We start from the raw sequence: 14,753 nt of genomic DNA, 5'->3' as shown, positions 1-14,753 counted from the left end.
GAAATTATATGGACAGCTAAAAATATATATAGAAAAAAAATTAGCCGGGCATGGTGGTGCATGCCTGTAGTCCCAGCTACTCGGGAGGCTGAGACAGGAGGATCGCTTGAGCTCAGGAGTTTGAGGTTGCTGTGAGCTAGGCTAACGCCACGGCACTCACTCTAGCCTGGGCAACAGAGTGAGACTCTGTCTCAAAAAAAAAAAAAAAAAAAGAGTTTAAGACCACCCTGAGCAAGAGCAAAACCCCATCTCTACAAAAAATAGAAAAATTAGGCCGGGCGCAGTGGCTCACACCTGTAATCCTAGCACTCTGGGAGGCCGAGGCGGGTGGATCGCTCGAGGTCAGGAGTTCGAGACCAGCCTGAGCAAGAGTGAGACCCCGTCTCTACTAAAAATAGAAAGAAATTATATGGACAACTAAAATATATATATACAAAAAATTAGCCGGGCATGGTGGCGCATGCCTGTAGTCCCAGCTACTCGGGAGGCTGAGGCAGTAGGATCGCTTAAGCCCAGGAGTTTGAGGTTGCTGTGAGCTAGACTGACGCCACGGCACTCACTCTAGCCCGGGCAACAGAGTGAGACTCTGTCTCAAAAAAAAAAAGAAAAATTAGCCATGCACAGTGGCGAGCGCCTATAGTCCCACTACTTGGGAGGCTGAGGCAGAACTGCTTGAGCCCAGGAGTTTGAGGTTGCTGTGAGCTATGATGATGCCACTGCTCTCTAGGCGGGGCAACAGAATGAGACTCTGTCTCAAAAACAAATATGGAGGAACATTAGATGATGACAAATAAAAAGACCCATGTGTTATTCTAGAAGTGTGGGAGAAGGAAAGATGCAAGAAAAGGGAAAAAACACATAATGAACATTATGTGCATAAGCCCAGTGCTTCACATTTACACAATGCCATTTAATTCACAAAATGACTGCTTTCCTTTTTAAAGCTGAGAGTACAGGAGTGAATGCTTTCATATAGAAGAGCAATATGCTGTGGAAGCCTCTTCAGTAAGAAGCTGGTGCAACCCAGCTCAGCAGATGTGGCCCCCAACCAAACTGGCGTAAACTGGAAGACCAGCACATCCCTGCCAGCTGCGTGAGTGCCAGCATTCACCCCGTCTCCACCATGCCCCAGCAGGATTACCTGGCATTTGAAATTTTGCTAAGTGAGCACAATTACTAAGTCTCAGAAAGCAGGCCAAGGACTCTAGAAAAATACAAAATTTTAATCTTTATATATGACATAGTCATGTCAAGACCCCAAATTCTAAAAAATCTTTTTCAATCTGTAGAGCAGAGTAAGTCTTAGCCAACACTGACCTGATGTTAAAAATATCTTCCTCTGTGCACTTTTCCCTTCAGCCTGAGGCTTTGTTGATCTGCTCACAACAGAAGCTGCTCAACTTTCCTCCGGGAGCAACCACTTAAAAGCCAGCCCACCCAGCTTGCAAACCTGAGGTATACTCTGTACTCCTAGGTCACAGAATTGCATTCTTCCCTGCTCTGTAACCCAAGAATCCTGCAGCCTCTGAAGCCCAAGTCCAGGCATCTGCAAGGAGGAGCTGAGGTGCAAAAGAGACCATCTGCAGAGTTGTAGTGAGCCCCTGGGGTTTGTTGATCTCCCACAAGGCTTTTTCCAACCATCTAGCCATTTTGTAATGTGTGTCTTTAAGGCACCAAGTGAGCTTAAGAATTGGCTCTGCTTCTAACATAAGGACTTCCTTTTACACACCAGTTGTATGCTGGTAATCGCTGGATGCCAGTCTGCCCCTCCCACACCTTACAGTCCCAAGCAGTGCTCTCACAGGTCCCCGGGTCCCATTAGTGTAAGAAAGTAGCTCCAAGAAGTCTTTATCTAGCCTTCATGGCAGGAAGTAGGTAATTCTCTGGGAAATAGATTTGCAGCCCTGAGAAGAGAAGAGTTGTTCCTCCCTGGGGACATACACCATCATCCTGGCGATTTCATCCAGTGCCTCTTCAGTGTACTGCAGCTCCTGGCTCAGGAAAGCATCACGTACACACAGCCTCACATGACGGTACTCCAGCGGCAGGAAGGGGACAAAGTAGTCAATCAGGTTGTCCTTCACAAGACAGCTGTGGCCAAAGCCACTGTCTGAAATCAAGAGCAAAGTTACATGGAGTCTGACCTGGTGCTGAACCCAGCTGGAGTTTTAAGGTGTCCCCAGGCCTAAGGCCTGGGCAAGGTTAGATCTTGATCTCATATGCCAACAACTCCATGAGGGCTATCTGCAGCATGTGTCTCTACAGCTATGTGTCCTTTAGGTAAGGAGAGCCAGGGTTAACTATGGAAATAGCCACAGGTAGAGCAGGGCGATTGGGAGCCTGACTGCCAGGTTCACAGTTTGGTTCGATGACGGAAAGCAGAAGCTAGAGCAGTCAGACCTCCGGCTGGAGGCTGAACCATCGAGGTTCTCACAGTCTCTGCGGGCTTCGGAGACCACTGCCTGCGCTTCCAGGGCCAGTGCGAACAATTCTCTTTCAAAGCAAACACAAACCCAACATAAAAATACAAATACGGCTCTCACCAGAGGCTTATTTTCTGTGTGGCTGGAAATGTTACTTACCTGTGGACTCCACAAGCTCAGCGTGGAGGTGAGGTTCCAAGTGTTCCATTGTAATTTCTTCCCGGGACCATCCAGCCTTAAGCAAATTCAGAACCACCTCACTGACGATGTTGCCCCTAAGGTTACTGAAAGAGATAAGAGCTTGTTAACAGATTTCTCTATTTTTATATTTAGTTTCTGAATGGGCTGCTTGACCACTGAAGCCCATGCATCGGTGCCTGGAAGGATGCAGCTTGAGGATCTTGGGCCTTCTCTCTCCCAGGAGATCTTGTTAACCCAAAGGTCTGTGCAGAAAAGACACTGTCCTGCTTTGCCACCCAACCTCCTTCTCTTGCTCCCTTTGGAAAACACTTACTGAGACTGTGCTAGGTGCAAGGAGCATGGAGATGGTAAGACATGGTCTCTCCCTTGACTTCTGTGTTGTCAGAGGGACAGGCATGTGTGTGATTCCAGGCAGTGGCAAGTGCTAACGTTGGAGTGAGTAAGGTCTAGGGAGAAGGCTTCAGAGGAGGATGAGGCTTCTGAACAGACACAGACGGAGTAGTCACCATCAGACATGAGGGGTGTGTGCCAGGCACGGATGCACCAGAGGCTTGCAGGGCTCAGCAGCTTAGGGGCTACAGGAGCACAGGCGAGGCCGGGTGAGGAGGCCTTTGTCTGCCATGTACATGGATTCTAGCTTATGGGCCATGGGGAACCATGGGAGGGTTCTGAGCTTGGAAGTATGGGGTGACCTGATCAGCTTTATGTCCTAAGAAGATCATTCCAGGGCTACAGAGGTTGAAGAGGCACAGGATGGCTGCAGAAAGCTAGTCACAGAGCTTTTTGCCAACAGTCCGTGTTTAGTGGTGGTGTGGTAATGGAGAAAGGATGGAAAGGAGGATTTAAGAATTAGTTTTGGAGGTACAGTTGAGAGGACCCTGTAATTGATGAGTGTGAGACTTGAGGGAAAGGAGGTCAAAGAGAACAGGTGTTTGCTTGCCTTGGGCTGCTTGCTGTCCCCTTAACACAGGTGGAAGGTAGGAGAAGGGCAGAGATGAAAGCTTGGTTTTATGCTTGCCTGTGCTCTGTCTAGAGATTGTAGTATCATTAGGCAACTGGAATTATGGTTCCGAAGCACAGGAAAGATGACTGGGTTAGAGATAAAGAGAGAAGAGGAAATCATAGAGCCACCAACAGAGGAGCAGGGAGGGAGGTGGTAGAGACCTGCAGCTGGGAGCTCTTCCTCCTCTGGCCCTCGCCAGCCCGTGCAAACTTCTCCCCTACCTCCTGGCACTCATCTCCCTTCCTGGGCTCTGGCCTCACGGCTCGGCCAGCTCCTTCAGAAACTGAGGCCTTGCCCACCTCCACATTCCTGTACTCCCTCCCCTGCTTCGTCCTCAGATCCAGCAGAATGAGGGAGGGAGGGGGAAAGAGGGGAAAGGTGGTGGCACGTTAGGGCTGGGGATCCAGTATCTCCCTTTCTTTCGCTCACCAAGCTCTGAAAGTCCCCCCGACACTCACAGATACACTAACTCACGTCTTTGCTCGTTTAGCATGTGCCTGCATCCTGTGTGCTGGAGGCCCCCAGTACAGGGGAAGAGCTGAGTGGGTTCTCTCCCTGCCTCCCTCCACAGTCTAGAGGCCAAGCAGGTAAGGCAAGAACGCAAGGTTGTCTATCCAAGTGGTCCCATGGCTCCTTCCTGGAGGGGAAGGAGCCAGTGTGTCCCTCACAGCCAGAATCTACCAGTGGCCATGAGCCCCCAGCTGGAGAAGCCCTGCAAGGACAAGAGCAGTCCTCACCCCTTGCCAAGGGCAGCTGCTCAGCCAGATTCCCTTTGACACGTGCACTTAGGAAAGCTGCTTACAAAACACTTCTGCTTCCTGCGGCTGCCACCCGACTCCGCACTGCTGCAGGAAGGCCTGCCAAGCCACACAGGAGTGGCCAAAACTGCATCAGCCGAGGCAAGACCTGACTGCCATCTTTTTTGCGGGTCCACATTGAAACAAGATCTGCCTTCCACAGCTCACCCCTTCACACACTCCAAGCTTGGATGAAAATCAGCAACCCTTCCCCAACCACATACTTCCCTATCCTCACAGTGTGCGCTCTGCAGCCTGGGGAACCCTCCAGCAAGCAAGTGCTGGCTGAATGGGGGAAGAAATTGACTTCCACTGAGTCTGCAAGAAGCTGTTGTGAAGCGTTCAAGTTGGACCAACAGGGGCCCCAGCCTGACTGCTGACCGATGTAGGGCTCTCCCAGGTGAAGCCTCCATTAAAAGATGGAGTTGGACAAGTTCAATTCCTGCAAAACCATTTAAACAAAAGCACAGAAAAAGCAGTGTGGTGAAGTGACTGGGTCTGCCGTGGTAGTGCTGCCAATCTCACTATGGTACTCAGAATGTGTTTCACTCAACACGTTATGCCCTGAATTTCAAGCCATTGACTTCCTCTCATGATCAGAGAAGCAGCAGACCATCTATGGCTGGAGGAAGAACCGGCTGTGTTGGACTTAGTGGGAGACCGTGCCTTCCTTGGGAATTTCCAACGATAGCTGGCACTTGATTTCAACTAATGGGCTGACTGGCAAACTGAATGTCCTTCGAAGGGGGTCTCTCAGTGTGTGAGCGGTCCCTCCCTGGGCAGTCTAGGGGAGCCTCCCAATCCTACAGAGAGCCACGCCCTAAGGGTGGAGGGCGAGAGGAGGGACACTGCTCTGGCTCCAGGCTGGCCTGTGAGTTAGTTAGCCAGCCTGTGCTCGGGGGCTCAGAGTCCCCCAGAAGTGCCTTGGGGGTAGAATCAGGCAGGAGCAGGGAGACCTTAGGCTTCCCACCCTGCTTCCACCCAAGCAGCTAGGCTTCCATTTTCTCTACCAGAGTTTGTGTTGGTTTGTCCTGAGGAAGAGCATCTGCAGCCTGGGAGAGCGTGGAAACCCTCCCCCGCCCACTAATACGCTCCCCTCATCCAGCCCTCCTAACTGCTGTTCCTCAGACCTCATCTCACCTGAGAAAAAGAAAGATGGTTCTTGGGGACTTGGCCCTGTGGCCCTCAGGGGCCCGGCGTTCCAAGTATGGCCTGAGGACCTCCAGTAGCCCCGGGTGCAGCTTCTCGGCCTCGTCGAAGATGAACAGGGTCTGGGGGCAGAGCTGCTGCGTCTCCTGCATCTGGCCCAGCAGCTGCTCCTGCAGGGGTTACAAGGAGCTGTTGGGAACTGGTGGACACAGTTCCACCCCTAGCCTGAGGGCGTGGCTTCTGCAGCAGATTGCTAGTGGCTGAGTTTCACCCCATCCCGCCAGAACTGCCAAATCCAAACCTCTGGGGACAGAGCTAGGCCCTTACATCTAACAAGTTTCACAGGTGATTTCTCATGCACTCTGAGGTTTGAAAGCCAAACGAGGTAGAGCTAGCCTGGGTGGAGGGAGAAGGCCTCTGGCCTTGGGAAAAGGTCTGAGCTACAGCCTGCTCTCTCCTCTCCAGGACTAGGTCCCATCTCGGAACTAACTGCCAACTCATCCGCCCCAGAGGGTAGGAGTCGGGCTTTAATCTAGGGGTGATGGGCAGAGGAGAGGCTCATGTGCCCAGAGGCAGCCACAGCCCCCTGGCCTGAACTCCCAGGAACAAAGTGCCCATTGGCACCGAGGCTGGGCTGAGATCTCAGGGGAGCAAGCCTGTTGAGGGCCTGTCTGGGGCCCAGCCAACCCACAACTTATGGGCTCCCACAGGGGGCTGTGCTGAGTCCCCCAGAAAAGACACTGAACTGTCTGTCAATTAAAAAGATGGTTATTTGCAGTGTTCATCAGAACTGGGCAATAATATATTACTTGGGGCCAACTCTCACCCCAGAGCCCACACTCCCTGTCCAGGGACTCTGACTTCAGCTCCCAGTCACCCAAGTGCGTGAGTGTGAGAGTGTGTATGTGTCACTTTTCACAGTAGAGATGCTTAGATTCACAGCAGTTTTGCCACCGTCAGAGCCAGACAGTTCTTCCTGCGAAGGCCCAGCTGACCGGCATCCTGACTTTAAGACAGCTGGGCTTCAGGACAGTTCCCCCCGCCCCTGCCCTCTAAGGCCATACTGAAACTGCCAGGAGACTCTGTCCTCAAAGGCTTGTATAATCTTCCCAAGTTAACACACTCCAAATACTAGACTGGAAAGCCAAAGAGGTGTGGTCATCTCTGTCATGCTGTAATGGGGGTTTGGTCATCTTCTGGAGAATTTTAAATACCGTGTGTCTGCATTGGAAGAAACCCAAAATAGGGGAACAGCAAAGGAAATTTCTGTCCATCTGCTTGCTGGTATATAATGAGCAGATATAGGAAGACATGGAAAATCACTTATGACATGAAGTACCTATTTTTTTTTAAAAAGCAGGATGTGCAACTTTCTGTCCATTATAATAATTACAGTGACATAAACAGCATGGGGGAAAGTTTGACAACAAAGGAAGTATACTAAAAATGCTGGTATTAGGTTTGTTCCAGGTGGGAACCTGAAAAGTATGTATAGGATGAAATACAGTTAATGTAAAACTTAGGCTTATAAAACAGCAGCAGGAGTCTGGAGAATCCCCAGATGTTGTAAATCTAGCAGCCAGCTCCAACCAGCACTCCTTCCCCTGCCCCTGTAGGAACAAGTTTACCCCTCCCTCTCTCTCCTGATGAGGACGACGCCAGAGCTGCAGGATGGATATCACTGGGGCAGGGGTCCTAGGAGCTGGTGGTTTGAAAAAGAATTAATCACAAGCGGCTGTTCTGGCCACTTACTCACTCCCCCCGAGAAACCCTCTATAAAACCCAAGGCTCTCCCCTTTTCTCTCGTAGACGCTTTTTCGCCTCTACCCATCTGTACCCAGATGCTCAAAATAAACAGTATTTTGCTATACATGAGGCGTCGTATGTGTCTTTCTCTGGGCTCCAGACCTAGCAGTTATTAGCTAACAAGACTGTGTCTGTGTGGGGAGATTATAATAAAGTTTTTGCTTTTCTCTGTTCCACGTTTCCTGCGATGTTTTGCTACTTCTCTAACAGGAAAATCACGCGGCTGCTCTGTTTGAGCCCAGCACCTGGCCTCATGTGTGGCTGTTAGGGAGGCAGAGCTGGGGATGGTGTCTGGAACATCAGCCTTTCCTCTGGATGCTCAGGGCCTCCTCTGTGAGGGGTGCATGGAGTGTGTCTCCGTCTGTGACAGTGTCTGTCGCAACAGCCGCTTGCCCCCGCCCCCAGCACAGAGGCCTCCCCCGAGTCCTGGTGGGGAGAGCTGCCCCGCACTGCCTGGCCTCACCTTGTACAGGTCCACATACTTGGAGTGAGGAAAGTGGAATGTGGCGATGAACATCTTGACACAGTCACTCTTCAGCCCATCCCGATACAGGTTCTCCGCCAGCATCCGTGCCACGAAGTTCTTGCCTGTGCCAGACCAGCCATGGAATGACAGAGCCAGGGCCTTGTCTGGCCGGGACAGCTCTAAGTAGTCCCTCACTGTTCTTAGGACCAGCTTCTGGACCAAATGCTGACCATGCAGTCGCACATTCAGGTCTGACTCCAAGCCTAGGGGCAGGAAAGAGGAAGTCACAGTGAGACTGTGACACACAGGTACATTCCCTGCCAACAGCCCAGAAACCAAAACTCTGAGTATCTCAGAGGTGGGATCAGTTATTCATCCTGTTTGGCCTTAGACCATGAAGCCAGAGGGCAGAACTTATAGCAGAACGAATTCAAGGACTATTTTCTGAAGAGTTTGAGAAATCAAGATTGGACTCGGAAAATTGGAATCACCCTTTCCAAAGACCCTGAAGCTATCCCAGAACAGCTGGCACAGACCTGTCTGGAGGAGGAACCCCACTCCCCCGCACCCTAGGTCGCTCCCACCCATTTCAGGGCTCTCTAAAAGCTTCATAGAGAAGCCTCAGTTCGTTCTTTCTAATTCCATTCAGCAAACACTTGAGAGCAGCTACTGTGTGCAAAACCCTCTGCTAGGCCTTATTTCCTGTCACCCATGAGGCTGCAGGATTTGGAGATTGGGGACGGGGGTGCGTGGTCCTTTATCAGAACAGCTTCAGTACTTGGGGCTAAAGATCACCCTCTGAGAGGCAACATGCAAATCAACTGCAATATGCTGAAGCAGCTGCAGGAACATGCAGCGGCAGAAGGCACAGCGAACTAGCATGCGGTTTTCAATCCCCAGGTGGTTAGTATGAGTTAGTTTATAACCAGGACCAGTCTCCGACTTCTCTCAGGGAATGGAGCCACGGAGGCATCCCCACTGACCCCAGATAAACCAGGAAGCCCATGTTGCATCACAAACACGTTTGTTGGCTAAAGTTTAGAAAGGGACACTTTTAATCACAACCTCTACAATATCTGATCAGTTCTCTCACTAGATGCTTCCAACTACCTTCTGAGAGGTTGCTGTTTCTGTTTAGAAAGAAAGGTGCTCTGGGCCTGATGATCCTAAAGGGTTGTAGATGTTGGATTAGGAATTAATCCCTGCAGAACTCTTAGCACAGGGCCTATTATATGGCAGGGACTCAACAGATTTGAGCTATTCTTTCCTCCTTGGGACGCACTCTCAGGGGTGGCAAGAGGACATGGTGAGGGGGTAGGTGGCAAATGAGCAGTGGAAGACCTCAGTGTAGATGAGGGACAGACAGTGACAATTAGGAGCCTGTCCTACATCTCTTAGCTGGGTGTAACACGGTCAAATGAGCAGTGGAAGACCTCAGTGTAGAGGAGGGACAGACAGTGACAATTAGGAGCCTGTCCTACATCTCTTAGCTGGGTGTAACACGGTCAAATGAGCAGTGGAAGACCTCAGTGTAGAGGAGGGACAGACAGTGACAATTAGGAGCCTGTCCTGCATCTCTTAGCTGGGTGTAACACGGTCATGACATTCCCATTGGATCCCCAAGATCCATGAAACAAGTTCAGTCTGCTGAGCCATTCAACTAGAGGCTAAAGGGGCTTCTCGACCCTGGTTCGAATATCTTGGTGCTCCTTCAAACACCAGGATGGGGGTGCTTTGGCTTCTGTTCCTAGGGGGAAGAATGCAGAATTAATGGCACCATTAATTTAATGTTGGTGTCACATTGTTCCCTTTGTTAGAGGGTGTTATTTCTGGAAAACCTAAAAGTTCCAAGTCTTGCCCAAAGAAGATTCTCAAATAATTGCAGAACAGACTTCAATCTTTTTGTGGCAGTTGCTGCTTGGTGTGAGGTTGGGCAGAATGATGAAAGGTCCCTCGCACTCTAGCCATTTCCCCCGAATGGCCTGCCGTCCCCACAGATTCCCCAGCCCCTTTTGACCTTGTGGGGTCCAACCTGTGAAGTTGTTGGAGATCCTGCAATCCCGGCTGTGGCAGCAGCCACGAAAGTTGCAGTACCATGTGGTCAGGACATCCAGGTACTGCTGGCCCAACAGGGGAAGGCTCCAGCCTGAAAAAGGAGGGGCTGTGAGACAGAGACCAGACCATCTGCTCCACAACAGTGATGTGACAACCCTGCTGCACAGTTTGTTAGGGACAGAGCCAGACCAGAACTCAAGTCCCAACTCCCAGCCCACGCTCCGCCCACGGCATGTCGTCAAGCACTGCCTCCATAAGCGACAGAGGAGAAGGCACTTGAGGGTGGGGGACAGTCACCAGGTGTGTCCACAGCGGAATTTCCTTCAAGACATCAAGGAGGTGGGAAAGAGCAGCATCCTAGAATAACGCCACAGTATGTCTGCAAGGAGTCGGGAAGCGGTGGGGGGGAGGGCAGCCGGGCCTATTGCTGACCCGCCCCGGCTGCCCCTGCCCAGCCGCGCGCTGGGGGCTGGAAAGGCTAGCTGCTGAGGTGGCCCCGGGTAGGAGCGCAGGCCTGACAGCCCCGCGCCGCTGGAGGGCCGGGCGGTCGCCCGCGGGGACGGGGTCTTACCCGGGGGCCCCGCGGCTCCCTCCCAGTCGTCCTCGCAGTCGTCCGGCCACACCTGGCAGCTGAGGAGCGCCCAGTACCGTTTGGAGAGGGCCCCGGCCGCCCGCAGCCGCTCCCGCAGGCCCTGGAAGCCGGGCCAGGCCCAGGCCGAGCCCGGTTCGTCGGTCCCTTCCCACGACTTCCCCGCGCCGCGGTGCCCAGGCGCGCCCGGGAGCGGCAGCAGCAGTAGGAGGAAACAGAGCCCGAGTGGGCGCCGCCGCCGGGCAAGCATGGCCGCCGCGCCCTCCTGCGCCGCGGAGGCGAGCGTTGCCGTGGCGACCGGCCGCCGGCCGAGCTCGCCAGGCACGTGACCGGGGCGGGGCTCGGCACTGTGGTGGAGTCTGGGAGCGCGTCCGGAGGCGGGCTCAGGTCCCGTCCACGCCGCTGGCCTCCGCGAAGCTGTCTCTTCTGAGTCTGGGGCGTGACTGTAGCTTCAAAGATGAAGCCAGGTCTTGAAATGGCCACTGTCGCTGTTACTCCGCTGTTACTTTCGGGCAGCTCTGGTGGCCCCTCTGAGGCTACCAAATAAGGACACCCTTTGTGGCACCTCACGCGTCTGCAAGTCAGCTTCCTGCCAACGTGTCCGACGACGCTGCGGAAGCCCGCGCTGCCGAGCCGGAGGGGCAGCCCCACGTGGGCGGGAGAGCAGCCGGCGGAGGCCAGCGCGGCGGGACACCTCGTGTGGCCGGTTGGTCCGGCTCTTCTGCTGAGGGAAATAAAACAGCAGCCAGTAACCAGCGGGTGCCATAGCTGGGAGTCCGCCAAAAGCAAGAGGAAGCTGATGGGCTCCAGTCTGGAAGTATTTGGAAATCCCCCAGTCATGAGTAAGTCATAAGGTCTCATGTCAATGTAATTATAGCTCATTAAAAAAAAAAAAGGCTAAATACTGTGTGACTTTCTTGGTTAGGTTTGTAACTTTCAAGTGCTTGTGACTGTAAGCAGCCCATGAGATGCCACTGGCAAGACTTGAGGGCCTCTTCGGACTCCCTTCTCTGTAACATAGAGCGTGGACAAGGCTGTTAAATTTCAGAAGAGCTTAAATGCATGTTTCCAAATCGTCTGGGCTACTGAAGCCAATGGTCAAAGAGCCATCTTGTCCTAGGAGGAAACTGCTGTCTAGAGAGATCAGAAAACTTCACTAATGTCCTCTTTAGTGGCTTCAAGGCTGGGCTTTTGAAGGAGCTCAGGAAATTCTACCCCAAAATATGACTCCTTGGTATAAAGAGTATTTTCAGTTGCAGGCCCCTAGAGATCAACAAAGCATTGGAGGGGGCTTTCCCTCTATCAGCATAAGCTGGATTGACTTACCCATCCAAAGATCAAAGGGGGCAATTGACTTCCCTTCTTCTCCCTGTTATTTCAATGTATTGCAGAAGGCACCCAGACTTGGCCCAAATCCTTTAAAACATAACACCTGTCTCTCAGGTTAATTTATAGGTCAATCAGTTTTCCCTATCCTTTCATCCTCCCTAGCAACCCTTTATACCCCTAAACAAAATTACCTACACTCATTTTCCTCCCTCCACTCTAAAAGGCATGTATAACAATATCTGAACTGCACTGGGATACTGAGGAATCTGATTTTCTCCCCATGCACGTGGTAAATGAAGCCTTCTCATTGATCTGTCTTAATTGTGAGTTGATGCTTCAGCGAACTTCAGAGGAAAGAGCAAGTTTCCCCTCCCCCCTACGCTTTCCAGACCGTGAGGAGAATGCTAGCACCCTGTCTCAGAGACCACAGGCAAACTGATGCACGTGCTCATCCCAGTCAATGCCAGGTCTGCGCCATCTTCAGCAGCTCAACAACTGCCCTGCCTTTCACTCAAACAGCTACAGAAACCAGATAAGCACCTTTCTTAAAACACCATGACAGTTAAGTTGAAAAGTAATGTGATGTTTGTATATTGTGTCTTGGCCACTCAAAGTGATGTAAAATGGAATCCAAACTTTTCGTAGAGCAGCGGCCATGGCCCCAGTACAGTGTTATATGCAGCCAAGCTCCTGTAATCCTCCAGAGGACAGTAAACAATGAATAAACCATTGTGCTTATTTGAAAACTGAGAACTCACTCAACAAATGTCTGAGCATGAATGGCAGTCTAGTACAGTGATTAGCTGAATGGGCCCTGCCGTGTTCTATCTGTAACCGGGGGTGTTACTTAACTGACCTATGCCTGTTTCCCTACCTATAAAGTAGTGTGAACTAAAATAAAATTTTAAGGCTCACCCCCTCAACAGCTGACTGAATTGCTTGCCAGGAGGAGGGAGGTCAGACATGCCTCATCATGCCCCCCTCCTTTGGGACATCCCCATTAGCAGGCCTAAGGGTATTCAAGACACACCTGCAGCTCCTCAATTTACACAACAAATCTAAGTCTGGTGGCTTATCTCCGACAAACAGCTCCTTATGTTAAAACATTCCAAGCCTTTAGACAAAGCTTCATGTCTTTAACAAATTACAAGTCAAAAAATCTTTAAACCCACCTATAACCTGCAAGCCCTCCCCCACTTCGAGATGGCCCACCTTTTCCAGCCAAGCCAATGTATCCCTCCCACGTATTGATTTATGAGTTTACCTGTAACCCCTGTCTGCCTGAAATGTATAAAACCAAACTATAACCCACCAGTTAGTCCACTTGCTCAAGGCCTCTTGGGTGTAGCTCTGGGTCATGATCCTCAAATTTGGCTCAGAATAAATCTCTTTAACATTATTCTACAGAGTTTGGTTTCTTTTCTGTTGACAAGATTGGGGCTCAGGGAAGACTCAGGACCTCCCAAGGAGCAGCCCTGAACTCGCCGCCAGGTACTGGCATGGCCCTTTTAGGCCCTCCGACTCCGAGCTTCTCCTCTGGCAGAACTGGTAAGTCCTCCTGAGCTCCAGACCTCCCGTTTTGGGTTGATGGTCTTGGTTTACTCTGAGCTAGTTCTTTTCTAGGAATTGTTGTTTGGCATCCTAACTTAGATTTGGAGGTGCATTCTAAAGGGTCTTCTCCATTGTCTTTCTATCCTACAATTAATCTTAGTTGGCTTTTCTGTGCATTTTTGAAAGAGGAAACTCTACTGTCTTGTTTGTAGATAAATGAGAAACTGAGTTCCTCAGCTCCGAAGAGAAGGGACATCTTACTCCTCCCAGCCTCGGCAGCCCTGGGTGACCGAGGTCCTGAGTGGGAGTTGCCTGGGACGATTCCCCGAGGCTCGAGTGGCCCTATAGGGAACCCCCCAACAAATTAATTAAAAGAAGGCTCCTCCAGGAAACGCATATAAGAGCTGATCACTCGGCGGTTTGAGCTCTCTCGGAGGTACTAGACCTCCAAGAGAGAAACTGAGACACGAAGAGGGTGGGACCGACTCAGTGGTGAGACACTGAGGAGTCCCACCCACAATCAGTACACTCTGATTGACGACACCAAACCCTGTATTACAGTTCAGTAGCTTCTTTTAAAGAAAAATGAGAAATCTTTTAAAATTGAGGAAAGACAAGGAGAATGACCCCCGTTGGGCACCCCAGTTGGTTTGTGGCACCTCTACTTGCAAGTATTTTTGTAAATGAAAAGATTCAAAGGCATGCCAGGTTTTCTAGGGCTCCAGGGCTGTAGGGTTTTTCTAGGGTTATAGCTAATTCTTGTGCACAAATTTTTACAAAAGGGCAAATTACATCAAACAAAATTCAGAGCTCAAATGGTTGACCTACCACTGTAGAGTTAAAATGTCTCAAGCTATTTCTCTCTCTCTCTTCTGGCTACTCTAAAACCTGCTAACTTTTTCTGTTGATGTTAAAATAACTCATTGTTTATGGTATTTACCATTGAAAGGCTACCTGGAGATCCTGATGCCAGTTCTAGCTAAAACGCAAACATTAAAAACTCATTTTAAACTGAAGAAAAAAAAAGGGTGAAGTTTTGTTTTTGTTTTTTTTTTTTTATCAAACTGCCATGGAAACTGCTTTACCCAAAACTTTGATCCACGGCCTAATTAGGTTACCTGTTAGGGCAACTAAAGTTTGCCATGTGAACAAGTTCAGTTTTGTCAGAAGAAATTTGGATCCAGCTGTCTTTTACAGACTGGTGAGTTTGTGTTACCATCTCATGGCTAGAGTTCTAGGGTAAAATCTGTCAGAACTTTGTGTGTGTGTGTGAGAGAGAGAGTGTTAATGTTTAGGTATCTTTTATGTATGTCCGTGTATTACATGTTTGTGCTCACATGGTTCCGGACTGGCTTAATAAGAGAGCACTCATAAATTAAACCCA

The 14,753-nt window shown here is 50.6% G+C and overlaps 1 protein-coding gene across 1 annotated transcript; it reads right to left on the bottom strand.

Annotated features, from left to right (window-relative positions):
- Positions 1–1,448: 1,448 nt before the first annotated feature.
- Positions 1,449–11,105, bottom strand: LOC138390733 (torsin-3A-like). Its single transcript, XM_069480274.1, has 6 exons — positions 10,472–11,105; positions 9,878–9,991; positions 7,843–8,108; positions 5,565–5,743; positions 2,583–2,707; positions 1,449–2,110 (listed from the first exon to the last, which is right to left on the bottom strand). Exons 1-6 carry the CDS (start codon positions 10,737–10,739, stop codon positions 1,860–1,862), a joined length of 1,203 nt encoding a protein of 400 aa, XP_069336375.1. The 5' UTR covers positions 10,740–11,105; the 3' UTR covers positions 1,449–1,859.
- Positions 11,106–14,753: the final 3,648 nt, after the last annotated feature.

This window comes from Eulemur rufifrons, chromosome 8, assembly GCF_041146395.1.
Source record: "Eulemur rufifrons isolate Redbay chromosome 8, OSU_ERuf_1, whole genome shotgun sequence".
Lineage (NCBI taxonomy): Eukaryota > Metazoa > Chordata > Mammalia > Primates > Lemuridae > Eulemur > Eulemur rufifrons.
This window is presented reverse-complemented; position numbering and strand designations above follow the sequence as displayed.

What these genes read in the sequence shown, in the direction of transcription:
- LOC138390733 (XM_069480274.1), bottom strand. Translation starts at nt 10,739, where the DNA reads ATGCTTGCCCGGCGGCGGCGCCCACTCGGGCTCTGTTTCCTCCTACTG. An exon ending in AGTATGTGGACCTGTACAAG is followed by an intron (nt 5,744 to 7,842) that starts GTGAGGCCAGGC and finishes TAACCCCTGCAG; the next exon opens with GAGCAGCTGCTGGGCCAGAT. An exon ending in TGAGCTTGTGGAGTCCACAG is followed by an intron (nt 2,111 to 2,582) that starts GTAAGTAACATT and finishes TCTTGATTTCAG; the next exon opens with ACAGTGGCTTTGGCCACAGC.